The sequence below is a fragment of the Calypte anna genome, chromosome 6, assembly GCF_003957555.1.
Source record: "Calypte anna isolate BGI_N300 chromosome 6, bCalAnn1_v1.p, whole genome shotgun sequence".
In the NCBI taxonomy this organism is placed as follows: domain Eukaryota; kingdom Metazoa; phylum Chordata; class Aves; order Apodiformes; family Trochilidae; genus Calypte; species Calypte anna.
Window position 1 is genome coordinate 28,288,265 of NC_044252.1, and position 18,637 is coordinate 28,306,901.

At 40.3% G+C, this 18,637-nt stretch overlaps 1 protein-coding gene across 1 annotated transcript in view; it reads right to left on the reverse strand.

Moving 5' to 3' along the window:
- Nucleotides 1-498: 498 nt before the first annotated feature.
- GFRA1 (GDNF family receptor alpha 1) overlaps nucleotides 499-18,637 on the reverse strand; it is a 138,596-nt gene continuing 120,457 nt past the window's right edge. The window contains exons 8-9 of the mRNA XM_008490116.2: nucleotides 3,528-3,584; nucleotides 499-1,591 (exon numbers count right to left, since the gene is read on the reverse strand). Of these exons, the coding sequence (XP_008488338.1) occupies nucleotides 1,430-1,591; nucleotides 3,528-3,584 (219 nt within the window). The 3' untranslated portion in view covers nucleotides 499-1,429. The remainder of the gene's footprint in view (nucleotides 1,592-3,527; nucleotides 3,585-18,637) is intronic.

Genomic DNA, 18,637 nt, shown 5'->3' on the forward strand with positions numbered 1-18,637 from the left:
CTTGTAACAGTCAACAAGCCATCACAGTAAGGTAAAAAGACAGCCCTTAGGAGAAATGCTGCCTATCTGATGGCATTTAAAGCTTTAAAGAATTCCTTCTAGATACTGGAGAAAATCATCACGTGCCATTGCAGGCTGTCAGTGTCACCGAATGGATAAAATTACAGATCCTGGCAATACTGCCATCCAAACCATTAAAAGAATTTATGGAACTGGTCTTGCAAACATTTCATTGTGTCAGCAATGCCAAGGGCTGTGGTAGGAACCACGGGGGTGAGAACCTCCCGTCACCTGGGTGAGTGTTCATGAGGCTGTCTTGTGATTGGATCCACCATCCTTTTGGGTTCATTTAAGCAGTCTAAGAAAAAACCCCACAATTTAAATAATATCCTACTGCCTCTTGTCTCTTTACAGTGTTGTGATAAGAGAAGTAAGGCATGAGGTTCCTGTAACTTTTGGAGCTGACATTGGTTACGTATGAACAGATAATGCTGCTTTAGTAGAGCAAATAAATTGTATGTCAGTTTTTATTAAACAAAGGGTATAATAACTGGACTATATTATCACAATGGAAGCACAGAAGACCGTAGACTGTACAGCTGAAACCCTGTAGCAGAATTTGTTTCTCCCACTTCTCAAATTCAAAGAAATGTATCTTTATCAAGCTTTCACAATGGCTGCTTCTTGCTAAAGAATCTTCACCCTTGTTAAGGCTGGATTATTATAATTAAAAGAGAAACATACTGTTAGGAAGTTCTATGCCACGCTATTTTTATGAGAATTTAAACTGAAAGACTTACATTATACCTGTATGTGAATTATAATGGCTTCTCAGCAGGGAACGCAGAATCACTTACAGTACATAAACATTTAAAGAGGAAAATGCTAATACACTGAAAGAGAGAAACATCAGTAGCAATTCATCAAATGAAAAAGTTTCATAAAGTCCACTCTCTGGGAGAACATTCACCGTTAGACAAAAACCTGGCATCCTTCATTATCTGAAGTTAAATCAATTTGAAAACCAAAACCGTTCAATGAGATAAATACGATCTTAAGAAAAAAGCCATCCTCCTTCTTAGGTAAGAGCCAGAATTAAAATAATAATTATTAAAATAATCCAACCAGGTCGCTTTACAGGCAAATTTACACACTGTTTCTTTAAAACACTGCATGCCCAAAAGCCTTTTGGGTTTGGAATGTAGCACTGCACCAAATATTTCACAAAGCCTCTAAATATCACAAGAAGCTTTTTTAGAGAAGAAAAAAAAAAATAAAAAAAAAAAAATCCAGCTGACTGAATCCATTCTAGCAGGAGTCCCTCAGCTTAGCTCCCAGACCTGGAATTCCAGAGAAACAACAGAAGACAGGAAACAGATTTTGATTTTTTTTTTTCTTTTTTTCCCCCTCATGTCCCTTCATAATGCAGCTACAAGGTGACTGATGAGCTTAGGAACAAAGAGAGTGAGAGTGCAAGTGTCATCAGAGTGAGCCATGTGCTTAGATAGAAGCTTCTGGGAAGAGCCAGGGAACTCTCTGAAGATATGTGACTGGTGGAGACTCTTGCTGTGTTGTCTCTCCCAATAGCATTCTGCAAGACACAATACTTCCTTTGGTCACCATTACACATTTTCATTGCAAAATATTTAACTCTACATCTTGAAATTAATCTTTTGTTTGTTCGTGTCCCACCCTCCTGTTGCCTATAAAGTGCAGTCACAGATGGAAAGATACAAAAGGAATAATGCCAGATGTTAAAACAACAGTATGCTAAGGTTAGTTTAAAGGCTAGAAACATCAGTACAACACAACTGAAAAAGAATTAAAAAAGAAGAAAGAATTCAACAATCTCTACATTAGCAGTGTTTAAACACATCCGTGCTACTCACAGCAATTTTTTGGCTGCCTTTATCATGCCAGTTTATTTAAAAAGCCAATGCAGAGAAGCTGCAACTCTGCACAGTCAACAGAACAACTGATAACAAATTACTTTTGGAAAACAATAGATAAAATCTAATCTATGGGATAAGAAAAGGCAGAGGCTTCTAGCTTATGAAAAATTGGCCTTCTCATGCCTTTTTCTCCCTTAATTGCTGTATTATTTACATTCCTTGTCTTCTTTGGTACCAATAAATAAACAGCATGCATATGCAAGTATAGATTGGCAGATGATAGTGAGCTACTTAAAGAGGAGGTACAACTTGCTAATTATCCTCATTAAAAAAAATAAAAATGCCAGCAAATAGCTATGATCACAACATCAGAGTAATTCAGACTACAAGGAGGCTTTACATTCCAGAAGTCCAACCTACTCCATGTGGAATTGCTCAGACCCCACAGAGGGAGAGGCAGTGGGCCAAGGTACAAGGCAGATGTACCCAGGGAAGCAGATGCAAAGAATGAGAGTGGAGCCTCAGTTTCCAGAGGAATGGCTGCATGCAGAGCCAGGAAGGAATTAATGGCCATATCTCTGCCATTCCCTCATTTTGCTTTCACCTCCAAGGACTGTCACACTGGAAGGCCCTGAGACCTAAACTACTGGAGAGGCACTGGGGAATTATCACAATGTGCTTTCCTGCACTCATCCCTGGGCATCTGCTTTTTGGAAACTGCCACAGAGTGAGTATGGGAAAAAATGGACCAGCAGTTTTTAATAGCAAACTACAGCTACTAAGGCCTTCTTGTGAAAGGTTTTTTACCAGCACAAGATGTCAGCAGATATGTTATTATTACTTTATTGTTCCCTCTCATATTCTTAGACTTCATTCTACTATCTACAGGAAATTCTTAATAGTATCTAAAGAATTAGAAATGGGCTACAGAAATGTCATTGATTCGAAGATCTGTGCAAATCTGGACTGGAGGAGAACCTAGAGGATGTGGAGGCTTATGGCAATACAGCTGAGCTTGCCTCAATTCCTAGGCTATATCTTTCCACATTGTAAAAATTAATTTACGTACATCACTAATTATGAAGCTTCCTGAGATACTAATACAAAAGATATGGACTGACAGATGTGGAAACTGATTTAACATTGACTTCTGAAAGGGATCACTGGAGGTCAGGCTGACAGCCCTACATGTTTCTCAGGGCTGTCAGTCTGTCTCCTCACATAGGAGCATCCCATCTCCTGACATGAACCTCATCTCATGCCTTAAACTGGTCATTTTTGTTAGCCACACAATGATGTCGAGCATGTTTCTGTGGGTTTGTTAAAAGCCATATTGTCTTGTGTTCCTGCAGACTATGAGCTAATTATACTTGTGAGGTGTAATGGTAATTACCATGGGATCTCCCTAATCATGTACTACACAGTTATTAAAACATAAAGTCAGCAGAGGCAACTTTGAGTCTAGCTCCAGATTTCTGAGTAAGATCATTCTTTAATAAATTATGGTATCGAAACACAGTGATACTAACAAGACTTTAAAGTGAGGTAAACCCATTATAAAATTGACAGACTTTGAACATTCTGTATTATGGAGAGCCACTTGTGCTGTGAAATACAGATAATCCACACTCTTACCTCGTTAAGACAGATCTCTGTATCTATAGATTCATTGGATTTCTGCTTCTTCTGTGCCTAGGAACAAATGCAAAATTTATTCCCTGCAAAATTTATACATACAGCACACACAAAACAATTAGATAAACTGGCATGGGTTGTCATAGTCCTATAATTTTGACAGTGATTTGCTCATGATTAGCAAATAAACTCCAAATGTAACTTCATCTTTTCCAATAACATCCACGTTCTGATTTGAATTTACAGCAAAATTTCCAACAGTCAGCTAAGGGTTCTTAGTAATTATGAGAGCCATCAGATGCAGAGAACATGTTACATTCTGTGGCCCCTTAAAAACGATGCTGGATGTTTGCAAGATGAAATATGACAGCTAATTACCATACCACTGTGTATTAACATAAACCCTCTCATATTCCCCAGTTTTAGGAAAATATACAACACAGCAGTATTTTATACTTAATGATTCTTGCAATCTTTCCAAGCATTTTTATGCAAATACAAATACAGTTTTAATATATTGCATGACTACCACAGAGTCTCTTCTGGAAAGTTACAACAAAGAATATTTCATGTCTTTTAGCACATATACCTGTAATTCAAACTGAGCTGCTTGTTTACATTACATTCACTGATTATTATAAATGGAGTAATATTTAATGAAGGAAAATTTTAGATGGTCACAACCCAAACAATGAAACTGCTGTATCTTTAGCCATCTCTCTCATCCATCTGTTGCTATTACTGTGTGCTCTCCACGCTGACTCAAGTAAAAAATATTTCTGGTGGCAGCATGATACAAAATGAAGCAATTGTATGCACTCTGTCTAGCCTCACAAGGTGTTTAATATTTCCATTGCTCAAGTGAACATGACTGGGCTGGGATTTTTCTGCCTTTTTATAATAGCAATCCCCATGGTGCTGAAGATATTTGCAGTAAATGATGCTGTTGTTGATTTAAGTACTTCCATGGTTTTCAGTATCATTTCTTTCCTTCTATATTCTAAAAACATAAACAGCACTCTTTCATAGGAGCTACCAGTGTAAAATGTACAATAAAGTCTTAGAGCAGAAGACCTGGATTTACACACTGGGCACGTCTGATACTTCCTGGAAGTTTGGTTGGACTTGCAATTCATTTCCTGCAAAAAATGAGGATCTGAACCTCAGTGTTGCATTCCTTTCACACTGAAGAATCCCACTGGTTTTGGCAGAGATGGACTGGACTAGAGCTGGTGTGAGGAAATGCTGAGCATTCTAATTTTATACCCTCAGAAACTTCAGTGCCATGTACAACTATTTTATTTTATGTCTGAGAGCCACTGGTGCTGCCTATGGATACAAAAAAGTCTTTGGCCTAATTACTGATTGCAGAATACAAATGAAGGAACTCAAGTTCTCATTAGGAAGCACATTCCCTGCTTTTTATAAATTTATAAATGAATATATAAGAAACAACTGAAAAATGGGATTTAAATGGGATTTAAGAGAAAGACAGCTACAGCAAGAAGGAATTCAGTATATATATTGATAGTTTTAAAATATATGACAAAATAATAGCTCAATTTATTAATAAACACCTTCCCTGAAATTTCTCTCTTACATAATTAGTACCATTGAAGTGGTTATGGTAAGCATAAATTTAACTAAATAGAAAAAGAAATGCCTAGGAGTAGATTTACTACAGTAAAGAAAGCCTTTGTTGTACTGAAACCTTCCTGCCATGTTTGCAGTGGTGGTGGAATTCCCAGAGGTTGGGAAACTTCTTTGGATGGCAGCTGGGTAGACTTCAACTGCTGAATGGATGGCTCCAAGAGGAGAAGAGGTCAAGAAGGAGAAACTGGATTTCAGTCCTGAATTTCTTGTATACTAAACACCCAAACTACATTGAACTGGAATGTGAGGCTTCATGGGAGGCTCAGGTTCAGAGCCTGACAGTATAAACCATAAGGACCATATCTGCCTTGTACTTCTCAGTGTTACATTCCCTGCTTCTCACTCTCTGCTGAAAACATTGTGCTTTGCTGGTTACACCTGCTCTGGACTCATAACACTGTGCTAACTACAAGAGTACTCTTGGTAGTTGGTCTCAACACCAAAGTTATAAATGATATTATTTCTGTCCTGTGTTTCTCAAACGAGAAACGAAAAAGATATCATTATTCTGTCTATATGCAGCAAAATCTGCCTGTACTGTATTCATCCTGATAAACAGCAGAGTGCAGAAGCTAAAATATATTTACCTTTGAGAATACTACTTTGAGGGTAAAATCAACAGCCTAGAAACAAAATCAACATCAAAAAATGCTTTTCAATCATTTTGATCAATATTCCCTCGCTTTCAGTTGGAAGGTAATATTTCTCTGTACCATATACTTGGTGTAGTCATTCTAACATCAACAACACTTATTCACATGCATCCTCTATTATAAAGTCTTCCTTTCTCAGAACTGAAAAGTAATTGTAATAAACAGACAGGCTTTTATCAAAACAGAAAGGACAGTATCTTCCATTTAAAATTACAGGAAAAATGCAATGCTTTTGGTAGGGGGGGAGATAGAGGGAAAGAAAAAGCTATCATTTTGAGGATGAGATGAGACATTATATGCCAAGTTTCAAATTGGAAGAGTACATTTTTACTGTTGAGTTATAAACCTGTAAAAACAGGTTATAATGGAAATGCTGGCATAGGATGCACTACTATAATACAAGAGTGCACCACTAAATCACAAGTAATGGAAAAAAACCAACCCCACCTACAAGTTGAAGAGAGTGCTATAGAAAGCATATGTCCTGTAATTACAACCTCAGGGAAAAATTCTCCCTGCTCTGCTCTTGGGCAATAAGGACTCTACATGTAGTGAAACTGCTATATTTGTACTCCAGTGAGTAAAGACCTTATTAGAGGTAAAAAAAAGGGCTTGTAGGTTATGCTGATGGCTTTGGTGGAAATATAACCAGGCTGGGAGACACTGAATTATGAAGGATATCCCCAGCCACTGGATACTTATAGCATCTTCCATCATCCAAGATTAAGCAATAGAAACCAGTGCTCATCAGGTACAGCTGCAGGCAATTCTGATAGGAAATACCTATGCTATCAACAAATTGGGGAAAGGAGAGTTGTTTGTTATGCAAGATGCCAAAGAGAGAGCTGGGGTTGTTCAGCCTAAAGAAGAGGAGGCTCAGGGGAGACCTCATCACTCTCTACAACTCCCTGAAAGGAGGTTGGAGCCAGGTAGGGGTTGGTCTCTTTTGCCAAATGACTTTCAACAAGACAAGAGGGCAGGGTCTTAAGTTGTGCCAGGGGAGGTTTAGGTTGGATATTAGAAAGAATTTCTTTACGGAAAGAGTGATCCAGCATTGGAATGGGCTGCCCAGGGAAGTAGTGGATTCTCCGTGTCTGGAGATATTTAAAAAGAGCCTGGATGTGGCACTCAGTGCCATGGTCTAGCAACCGCAACGGTGGTTCAAGGGTTGGACTCGATGATCTCTGAGGTCCCTTCCAACCCAGCCAATTCTATGATTCTATGATTCTATTCACTGCCAAGCCCCATCTCAGGCCTCCTACATGCCTTATGCACAGGCAAGATGGTACCTTCAAGGGTGGCAGAAGTGTCTAATTCCACAGGAGTAAAATAGCCCACAAAAATGGCTAAGTCTGTATCCAAACTTACATTTTTTTTTAATATTAATAAAAAGCTCTTATCTATTGACAAAAAGATACAGAACACAAGCGTGGCTGGGCCAATAAAAATAATAATAATTATTATTATTGGCCCACCAAAAAAAACGATGGAAGAAAAGCATCTTAAAATAACTGATTAAAGGTATGGAAAAAGGTACAAAATCTTATATGCTGGGGTGAAACAGCACTTGCTAATGACTTACACACTCAGCTGTGACATGGCTCTGACTGTAAACCAGCATTATCTAGGACAAGCTGACACTCACCATGGCTTCCCAGGGAAGTGGAATTCAGTAACGTGGGCTACTCAGATGAAACTGCCCCCATACTGCCCCAAACCTTGCACTCACTTAAGCTTTTTTTACTCTGTGGAAATGAACATCTGCTTTTACAGAAAATCTTATCACTGTGGTAGCACAACCAACAAATGATATTTAGAGATAATCACATTCATGCACCTCCTGATGAGCTCTTCAGTATCCTGTACATCACACAAACCTAGTTTTGGTCTTCGCAACCTTTAGCTTTTAATACTTTAACTAAAGTATTGGTTAAGGGCTGGCAGAGAAACCAATTGACTATCCAGACAAGATAAGACTCTCATGATCAGAAGCAGGATATTACATGTTTTCTTCCTAGGAAAAAAAAACAATCAGGGCCGGCAGAGGAGCTGGTGGCTTTCTGAAAGGAGCAAAGAATATTACAGAGATATTTCTCCTCCTGACTGTGGATCTCTGTTTCCTTCTAAATCCAGTGGCTCCTAGCTAAGTTCAATTCTATGTCCATGCTAAGACACATCCTAACCTTGTCTTCTCTTGTCCTGCACTTAATAACCACCGTAAGATCCTCCCAAATCTAGGAACAACCTTCTTCTTCCCACCTGCCCCAATCCCTCACCCTCCATCCTTTGCAGACACTACAGCCCTGAATTTTTTCCCAGACATGCTGTCTTGCTGCTACAACTCCAGCTTCCACAAATCACACCTCTACATAGTTAATAAATGCATTAAACACTGCAGCAGTGGCCAGTACACACATTATTTATAGCTTATCATCCAGTAGTATTTTATTTATCCACTACAGCACCCACATTTCCACAACAAGGAAAAGGTCTGACTGGGGATGGCTCCGAACAGAGGTGAGCTTTAATTCAGAGGGAGGGAAGGAGAAACATGTAAAGGGAACTGAATCCATTGGATCTGAATGCAAACAGGCAGAGAGTGAGCATCAGAACTCAGAAACCAGTCCCTTTCTGTTAGCTACATGCTTTGGGCCCCATGTGCTTTATGGAATATGTTTTGTAAGTGAGAGACAACAGAAGTACCCTTTTTCTAGGTACTTTTAATGTGTGCCTCTGTCCTTTCCTGAGATGCCTGGCTAGCTCTGCCCGTTTTAAGAAGCCTTTCTGAAGAAGAAAGAGAAACTTCCCAGCATCCATCCTTCAGATGACCATGCTTCTGAAGTACCTGTAACAAATGAGGGTGGTTGTTCTTTTTATTTGTCTCTTGTGTTGATTAGAGAGATTTACTATGCAACTTATCTGTTTCTCCACCAGCAGGACACAAACAATGAGCAGAGAAATATACTGACTGTAGAAATGCAATCAGTTTAACTCTTCTGCACTCAGTAAGCAGTGGGTGAATCTATCACCACTGTCAATAGTGTTTTCTTATGAGCCCAGCACCACTATGCCAGGCTGGAGCATAAATTGCTTTCCATAGGGAAAGCAAAGTGCAAGGCAGAGACACAGAGCACTAAAATAAGGATCCAGTTCAGCACAGAGTAATTCTGAAATCCACACTGTAGAGCCCGAGTGCAAAGCTATTTGAGCTACAAAAACAATCAGCTTTTCACAATCCTATATAAAAAGAAGTCAAATCCTTTTTTTTTTCTGCCTTTTTTTCTTTTTTTCTTTTTCTGTGCTGAATCAGCCCTCAAGACACAAGCTTGGGGCATGAAATTATTGGCTGTCATTCTGCATAAAAGCACCACGGCGCCGTCATCCCACTTTGTAGACTGAAGAAAGTCTCTTCTAAAAACAAGCATTACACCAAGACACTGCTGGCAGTAGCCTCCAAAGCTTTGCAGATCACACTCAGCACACTAAGAATCAAATCACAAGCTTTTCAGCTGGGAGACATCAAGTAAAGCCACCCAATTATCCCCTTGTGCCCAAATGGGCACCAGGGAAACACACACTGAGTTTCAGAGGTTGCAGTACAGTTCAGTGAACAGTTCTCAGCCAAACCTTTCAGATCCCATCACCTCCCAGCCCTAAGCTCCTGTCCCCCAGAGCTTTGTAAATGTCCTAAGGTGACAGAGTTTGTCTCCATTCTCCTACAGGCATCTTGTCTGGCTTTATCCCCCCTCCCCCTGCTTTTCCCTGACTGCCACCCAGCTCCCCTCTGCTCTGCCAGTTCAAGCTTTCAGAGACCATGGGTCGGGCCCCATCCAAAACCAGCAGACACACCATGCAGTGACAGACCTACCCAGATCACCTTCACAAAGCTCTGGCTTTCTTAAGGGAACACACATGACATTTACAAAGTCCCCTCAACATTAAAAGAATCGTGCTGGCTTTGAGTCTTTAAGCATCAGAAACAAGGGATACAGGGCAACCTCAGATCAGGGAGGTTTGTTTTCTGGTCAGGAAAGAGAAAAAGAGATGGAGGGTTTCCTGAGATTATTTCCACACATTCCTTCAAAGGGAAAGGGGGTTGAAAAGTCTTCACAACTGGGCAGGCAAGAGACATCCTCAGGGAAGAGGGGCTGGGACACATGTAGGTCCCTGTTTTGCTATAGTCAGCTTTCCAGCTCTTTGGTCAGCAACGAGGTAGCACTGCCCAGTCTCTTCTGGACAGGGCCAGGCAGGCTGGGTCCATCTTCCCAAGGCCACTGGGTAAACATGGATCAAATTAGCTGTGTTATAAACAGGCGTCCAGTGCAGGGACTTGGGTCTCTTGATAGCTCTAGAGGGAAAAGCTCTTAGCAGCAGACATCACTTCAAAAATCTCAGAAATGATCTTAAATGTTAGTAAAATGTGATACAGATAGACAAAAAAATCTCACCCCAAACCTTGCAGTCTTCAAACTACGAGAAAATTTGCCTGGGAGTGAAGTGGACTGGGAGTAATCCTCCCAAAATGAGATGAAACAAGCATGGAAAGAAGGAAAGATGACCTATACCTTCTGAAATGTTGCTGGATCATTCCCAGATCCCTGTTAGTAACGATGAGACTTAATTGAGCCTCATCTTTCACTTCACTTATAGAGCTGGGACAGTATGGCACAAAACCTGCCTAACAGAAATCTTAAAGGCTTTTAAAAAACAGATCCTATCAGAAACACCAAACTGATCAAACAGCTTACAAGGACCAGAGACAGAGATCTTCAAATATTTATTTCAGGCAATTAGTCTCCCAGTGAGCACAGAACAAAATATGACACCCAGCCAAGACAGCTGAACTGACTGACTTACCTTTCATGGCAGTACAGTAACTTGCTAACAGTTTTGTTTTCATGTTCAGTCATTCATTTATCTAAGTAAAATGAAGTTCTATAGTCCTAGATTCTTGCTTTCTATTTTTAGAGGATATTATGCAATTCTCTTAATATGGTCTTTTTATGGATTAGCCTCAAGCAAATATTTTTGCATTAAGAAAGGCAGAGGAGAAAACAGAATACTAAGCAGCATGGAAGGAATAAGTTTTGTTAGGTTAATATCTCCAGAGCTTAGGCTGCCTTTGTTTTGGGTTTTTTTTTTAAATCTGGTTATAAAACTGAACACTCATGTAATCCAAAGTCATGATGTTTGGGATTTTATTATTAAAACCCATTTCCCTAGTGATTCACCACAGCTATCAACCCAGTGCTGTACACAGCAGGTACAGGTAGCATCTGGCTGTTGCCCACCGAACAGCATTTAAAGGAATGCAGCATGAACACAAAGCCATTACAATCCCGGTTAAGAGACACACTCAGCTTTTAATTTTGAACAAAGGGAAGGTGCTGAAAAACTACAGATCCCACAACACTTCCCCCAGGCTGGAGTGTGTGCCCTTGTGTGTCGGAATATGCAAACAAAGTTGTTCTGCTTGGCAGCAGGAGAAGTGCCTACCTTCCCTATTAGCCTGGGCTACATGGTGCACTGGAGTGTGCTGTAAACACTCCTGAGCAGCTGTCAGCCATGGCTACTAGGGGACTAAAAGCAGCCCAGCCAGAACAGCACAGGCCTGAGCTGCACTAATGAGCCTTGAAAAGAGGGACAGAACTGGTCCAAAGGAGGGCAACAGGGCTGGTGAAGGGACTCGAGCACAGATCCTATGAGGAGAGGCTGAGGGAGCTGGGGGTGTTCAGCCTGGAGAAGAGGAGGCTCAGAGGAGACCTCATCACTCTCTACAACTCCCTGAAAGGAGGCTGGAGCCAGGGGAGGGTTGGGCTCTTTTCCCAGGCAACTCTCAGCAAGACAAGAGGGCACGGTCTCAAGTTGTGCCAGGAGAGGTTTAGGTAGGAGATTAGAAAGAATTTCTTTACCAAGAGGGTGATCAAACACTGGAATGGGCTGCCCAGGGAAGTAGTGGATTCTCCATCCCTGGAGATATTTCAAAAGAGACTGGATGTGGCACTGAGTGCCATGGGCTGGGAACTGCAGTGGTCAAGGGTTGGACTTGATGCTCTGTGAGGTCCCTTCCAACCCAGTCAATTCTGTGATTCTATGATTCTATAGGATCAGGGCAGGGATGCACCCCCAAGTTCTCCTTCACATCGAGAAGATGAGAGGACGGTCTGAGGGTGGGACTCTCTGCTAAGAAAAACCTGGGAGCTTCCCAAGTGGGGAAACAGAGTTAGAGAGCTCGGCAGGGATGCTGACCGCATGGGCTGCCTCATCAGACATCAGCTCCAAGCTGTCAGGAGGTGGAAGGGTTTAAGGAAACAAGGTCATGCATTGCCTCTGCACTTGGACAGCAGAATTAGGGATGGTGTCCTCTGGTTCTGCAGCTGGAAGGAAAGATCAGGCAAGCTTGCTTGAGCACCAGTCTGCACAAGGCCCTGAGCACTGAGCATTACAGGAAGCCTCTGTTCGTGCTATGCCAACCTTAAGCAAGTGATGTTATTGCTGGTTTCTTGAGCACTGCACTCACTAATAAATTTTAAAAGGGAAGGCAAGGAGTGACCATGAACTAACATCTGCTTTTGGTTAAGTGCCTACAAATGTTCAAGTCTTCTCTCTTAATTAACCATATGTGTATGCGTTGTGAGTACTGGCATGGAAACGCACAGAAGGAAAACACAGAAAACCTGAAGAGGATTTCAAAACACTTCAGGTAGCAAGTGACTTTGTTGCAATTACAGGGAGGTGAAAGCCTGCAGGTATTAAAGCAACCTTGCACAGAAAAGGAGAAGATACTCAGCCACTTAGCTGAGCACCCATCATACAGCAGTGCCCTCCCCTCCTCAGGCTTATTTATACATTGTAAACCCAATGTATTATTTTCTTTACACCCACAGTTATGTGGCTGTGCCTGTACCTGAGGCCCATTAAATCACGACATGATTTAGAGACTGTTTTGTTTTTGTTTCTTTATTTGTTTGCTTTGTCTTAAAGTAATTCAATCTTGAACAGCTGTGATTTGGATTAATCTGTGATTTCTTGCATTTTTGACCCAATGTGCTCTCCTAAAGTGCCACTGAAATAAAAATGTAAATCATTTTATCCCTGTTCCTCTAATGCTGTAGCTGAATTCTGCAGGTGCACAGCTGCATCCTCAGAACTGGCAGTGCTGAAGTTTTAGTGAACTTGCTGCAGCACATGTTTCACTATCCATGTTTTTTTATTTTTTCCTAGAACTGAAAATACCAATCAGAATAAAAATATATTGGAGATACTTTTTTAAAAAGAATGCAGTCAAATTTACCAAGGTGAGTCTACAACAACAACAACAAAAAAGCTTATGTCATAATGGGGTTCTGAAAGTTAGTTATTCCCTCAGAATTCAGCCAGATCCCACACACATAACATGAAAATTTCCCCCAAAACCTTAAAATTTTCTGCAAAGCTCAGTCACTTAAAATGAGATTTTTAAAATGTGAAATGTAAGACAACTTTAAGCATAGCTGCCAGGTGCATCTAAAATAATATATTTTAATTTTAATTAAATATACGACTATATATTTCTGTAGAAAGGCATTCAAATTCACTGTTAGTATACATGTTAGTGAATTCATGTAACAGAATTTTGATTGCTGGTATTTTATTTTCTGTAACAAGCCTATGTTTCAACACTTTTAAGTCACAACTGAAAAATGCCCTAAACATCCAGTTGGTCTTGTCCAGAGCTCTCCATTAGCCAGATGTTGAGTCATCTGCTCAGCTTCCTAAATGTTTTTAAAAGGATCTCGAAATGTAATACTTGGGAGAGACTTTGCTGTAGCAACTTAGGCACGTTCTTCCTCTGCTGGGGTGAGTGAAGGAGAGAAAAATAACCCCTCCTCCAAAATACTAGGAGTCAAATCCTGACACTAATTCTCTTTAATGGGCTGTACTGTAGTGGCATTTCTCATATCCATTATTTATACATGGACGATGCTCTCACACACAAGAGTTGCACTGCAGCTCATTAAGCCACCCAAAGAAGGAGAGAAACTCCCATGCAAAAGGAGTTTGCTGACTCGTGACCTTATTAGAAAGGTGCCTTATTCTCCACTGTCCTGATCCCACCACACCAATGGGAATTCTGGTCAGGCACCAGCAAGTGAAAATGAAAAGCATCTTCCTAATATCATCTGCATATATGAGCTCAATTTATAGTTCAGTAAGGAGTACTGAGAAATCTTTTCCATCACTTGAAAAAAAATTCTTAGGCACACAGAAGCAGTGTCAGTGCTAGATGTTATAACCCTTACAACAGTTATAACCCTATTAAAACAAATCTGAGCCCATAATAACCAGATTATGCAAATAATTATCAGATTATGCAAAACTGTATTCACAGGCTACGAGCCTGCTTTGTTTCATCACACAAAGCATCCACAGAAGGACAGAAGGCTTACATTTATGTTTACACTTAATAAGCCAGGGAATACAAAGAGACAATTGCTAATAATGCAAGTAATGGAGATCAACAGGATCACTTTGGGTATATTTTGTAAGATTTCCATACTAAACTGAAAGAGGCTTTGAAGATTTATTGTGACTAGTTTGCTGGATTTTTGATGTATTATGTTGTGGCAGACTGGGTAGTTCTGGGGATTATTGATGGGATATACAGCCTTATATTCCTAGCTAGCTGGTTTAATCTAGCTCAGGTCAATACTGACAACTATTCTGTAGCATTTTTGAAATGAGGAGGTGGTTCTGGAGCACTTCTCCTCTTAAGAGGACAGGTTCAGTGCACAAAAGTGTCCCTAATTTGCACGTCAGACAGTGCACCTCAGTAATTTGTCAAAGAGCCTAAGGAATTAATGGGAGATAGGTTTATAACACTACAAAGCACTCAGGATGTTTTCCCATGCCCTTCATTTCCCTTTCTGTGAGATGAGCTGCTCTGTTGAAAAGGGACAATCCTCCTCTATCCTCAGATTTTTCTAATTCCATCGAAAACCCTACAAGAATAATCTTGAAGGTGCCCTATGCTACCAAATTTTAACATCCTTTAGTGGGACTCAAGAGAGAGATGAGAAGGTTTCACCTAGAAAAACATCTTGAGAGTGCTATCTGAAGGGAATCTTGATTGATGATGGTTGGCAGCAAATATTTCCCTGAGTGCATCAAGGTTTTATTAATAGTGCTGGACTGAGCTGAGGCAAGTAGAAAACAGACCAAGTGAGGGGTATTTTTTTGTGATCTACCTATTGAGGCGCATCTACTCACAAGCATCAGCTCTGCCTTACCAGCAAGCTTCAGTCTCAATGCTTTGTCTACAAGTTTCCAGAGATAAAGCATTAAAAAAAAAGTACATCTGGGTGCTTGTCGACTACAGCAACAATATAGCCTCTTGTGGTGCTACTCCCAGCTCCAGATCAGTGGGTGGAAAGTCAGAGCTAAGACCACCTTACCAGATATAAGGGATGTGTTACACAATCTGTGCCTACTGTATATCAACATACATGTTCTGTATGTGCAGGATGCACGTGCACACCAGCACTGATACTGCACTGCTGCTTTCAGCTGTCCCAGTGAGGATGTAATGGGTTGAAGAGATGCCATGTCCAGCAGCCAGGATGGGATCAGCCTCTCTAGCTTGGAGAACAGCATCCTTAAAAGGGAGCTGGGCTATCACTATGCTGCTCACACTCAGTGACCACTGCACAGGGCATTGCATTTCTGATAGGCCGTGCCTGGATGAATGTAATTGCACTGCAAGAGGCTTTGTACCTAACAAAGAGCAGCAGATGATGAATGAGGACTCGCAGAGCATACATGAGCAGATGCGTCTCAGCAGCTCGGAGATTATTTGGAGCTGCAGCTATGCCAGTTGCTCTCTTTAAATGTTCATGAAACACCCGAGTCCAGTCCCCTGTCACACTGACAGGAGCCAACACGACTTGTATTTTATTTACAGGCTGTTCCTGGGATGCAGACCAAGGGCGAGCAGTCCAGCTCCCAAAGAGCTGAGCTTTCTCACTAAGGGCGCTTTCCAAGCCTTGTACTGCAACTAAATACAATATTGTATCATCTGAGCCATGGGGGTGAAGGGCCTCTGCTTAATTAAACATTCTTAAGTACCCTCATTAAGCTGTTCTGGTATAGGCTGGGTGTGTTTTTTATCCAAATGTTTTCAGTTGTGCCTGTAACGATCTGAATTTCTCATTTGCAAATAATTGTGATTGAATCCTTAGGAATAATCAAGAAATCTTAATCAAAAGTAACAGGGGTCAGGCCAGCTCTTTACGAGGGCATGATTCTGCAAATAGTTGCAAGAATGTGTCAAAGTAATTAAGTTGAAAACTAAGAGGGACAAAAATTAAAAAGGGACAATTTTTCATTCTGAATTTGCATTGACTGTATACAATTGACTGAAGCTGTATACAGGCAGCTAGTTCCCTGCAGGAACAGCTCCCTAAATTTGCCTTCAGATCCAGATAATTACAGTGTGTATGTAACTGAACAGCATAAGTGTCACAGAACCCTTTGCACAATGGTCTTCAAGAGTTTAACTCAGATACCTGCCCCTGTTAATGCACTACTTTTCCTAGAGGAGGGCAGACCATTCTAAAAAGTGTATTAAACACTTGTTCATCAGAGAAGTTCTGATTAAACCACTTTAAAAAAAAAATTAAAATTATTATTATTTTATTTCTTTTATTTTTACATTTGTGCAGACACCAATTTAGGAATGGCTTTGCTTCCATCAGTGCACACTCAATTTCTGTCCCCACTCATCCCACTATCAGCACAAACTCAGCACTCACAGCTGCAGGTAGCTATTTAGATCCTACCTGGTACTAATTTTACCTGCCCAGAACATGACAGATTTGAATGCATGTATTTAAAATCTGAGCTTGAATTCAGTACATCCAAATGCTTCTGTGCGTGTGGTAATGCATATATAGCCTTGAATTACAGGCAACTTGAGCCTTCTGAAAATGTCAATCTGGAAAAATAAAGTAGTACCACGTAATGCAGTATTTAGTAAATTACTGCCTTGAATACCTAATTTGGTTTTAAGAAAGACATGAGGGAGGATAATCCTGTAATTCTTTAGGACACATGCTGAGTGAATCTATGAAAAAATCTCCTGCATTGTGCACAGTCCTCAGCCTGTTTACTTACGGCTCACAGAAAGAGCTCAGCACGCAGGAGGCCTTAATCTGAGGTGGGATTATTATGCCAAGTCCCCTGGTTAGAACTGCAATTTGGTGTGGAACAGTAAGGCTTTCTGCCAAAGTACAGATGAAAATAAACATTCTGTGTATTTTGAACTCCTGTTTATTTTGAAGGCAAGGACCTGAAGTGGGTGACAGTGTCTCACGTTCTGGAACTCAACAGTAAATTGAAAAATGCTGCAGGATAGGTGGTTTGATTGTAAAACAGAGATGTACTGTTCAGATAAAACAGCTGGTTAGGAGTCATAGGCATAAAAAGTAAGTAGGAGATAAAAGGTGTGATTTAGTCCCAGTTTTGGATTACTAACGTACAGTGAAGACTGTAAGTAAAAAGAGCAGACAGGTTAAAAGCTGAACAAAAATATATTCAGTTTTTTTGTTATCATTAATGTTTTTCTATTGAGAATATATGTTATTCTATTAAGAATATAATCCAGTTTGGTTAAAAGCCTGAATTTTATTTTTGTCCTTTAAACTTGGGTTTGACTACTTGAAAAATTTAGGCATGCTATGGTAAAGATTCCAAATTTTAGCTCTTCAATGTTGTATTATTTTTACAGCTATGCTGCCTTGTCACCAATGTATGATTTAGAGTGGTTACTTATTATTTTATTCTAATTTCCACTGGGGTTTTCTATATTTCATTTGCTGCTTGTTATAAGGAAGAAACTACTCCTAAAAAAAATCTTTATTTTTACTGAAATACTTTTGATCATGTCTGCCATATGATAACTGAAAGCTTGGGTAGTTTATTCTTTCAGTACATTAGTTTGTGGGCTACCCAAAAATACCAAGGAAAGGTGTATGTATATGTAAAGTGTAACTGCTAATTACAACATACACTTAAGGATAATTAGAATGTACACAACTGTGGAGTTATTCCATTTTTACAGGAGTATAAACACAAGCAGGATTTGATTAGATTGTGCAATTGCCTCCTTAGACTCAAACGACTTGATATGCATGAACATACTTCACATACTTGGGTTTGCTGTTGGCAGAGGAAGGCAATGGAGCCTCTTTAATCAAGAACAAGGAAGCAGGGATGTCTCGGATTTTTCAAGACATATTCCAATTGTTTAATTGCACAGCCCCAGCCCTTTCCCCACTGTAGCTTCCAAGGCAGTGATGGCTCAGGGACTCCTCCCGTGCTATTTGGGCTCATCCTGGGGAGAGGGAAGAGGAAAGGACAGATAGGAGAAGGATGTAGTAAGGACTAATGGTTAACTGGAATTGAGCTTACCAGCAAACTGAGACTAATAGTCTAAAAATTCATGTGGCATAAATAAGCAGAACTAGGCTTGTTTATTTTTTCCTGAAGAGGAACTTTCCTCCATGGTATAATACTGTATTTCTTGAATTTCTGTTATTTCCAATACAAGTGGCTTCCAAGAGCACAGGAGAGTGTTTAAAAAGGATCTTTGTGTTTAGAGCTGCTATTGGTGTGAGAGTTTAAGGGAATCTCTCTCTAAAAGCAGTGTCATTTTCTTTGTTGGTACTGCAGAGATGTTTAGACCTCCAGAGGAAAGCTTAGAGTTCTGTGCCAGGGCAAGAAGTGTTGCCATGAGACTGGGTGTAAGAGGGTGAACAAAGCTGCCAC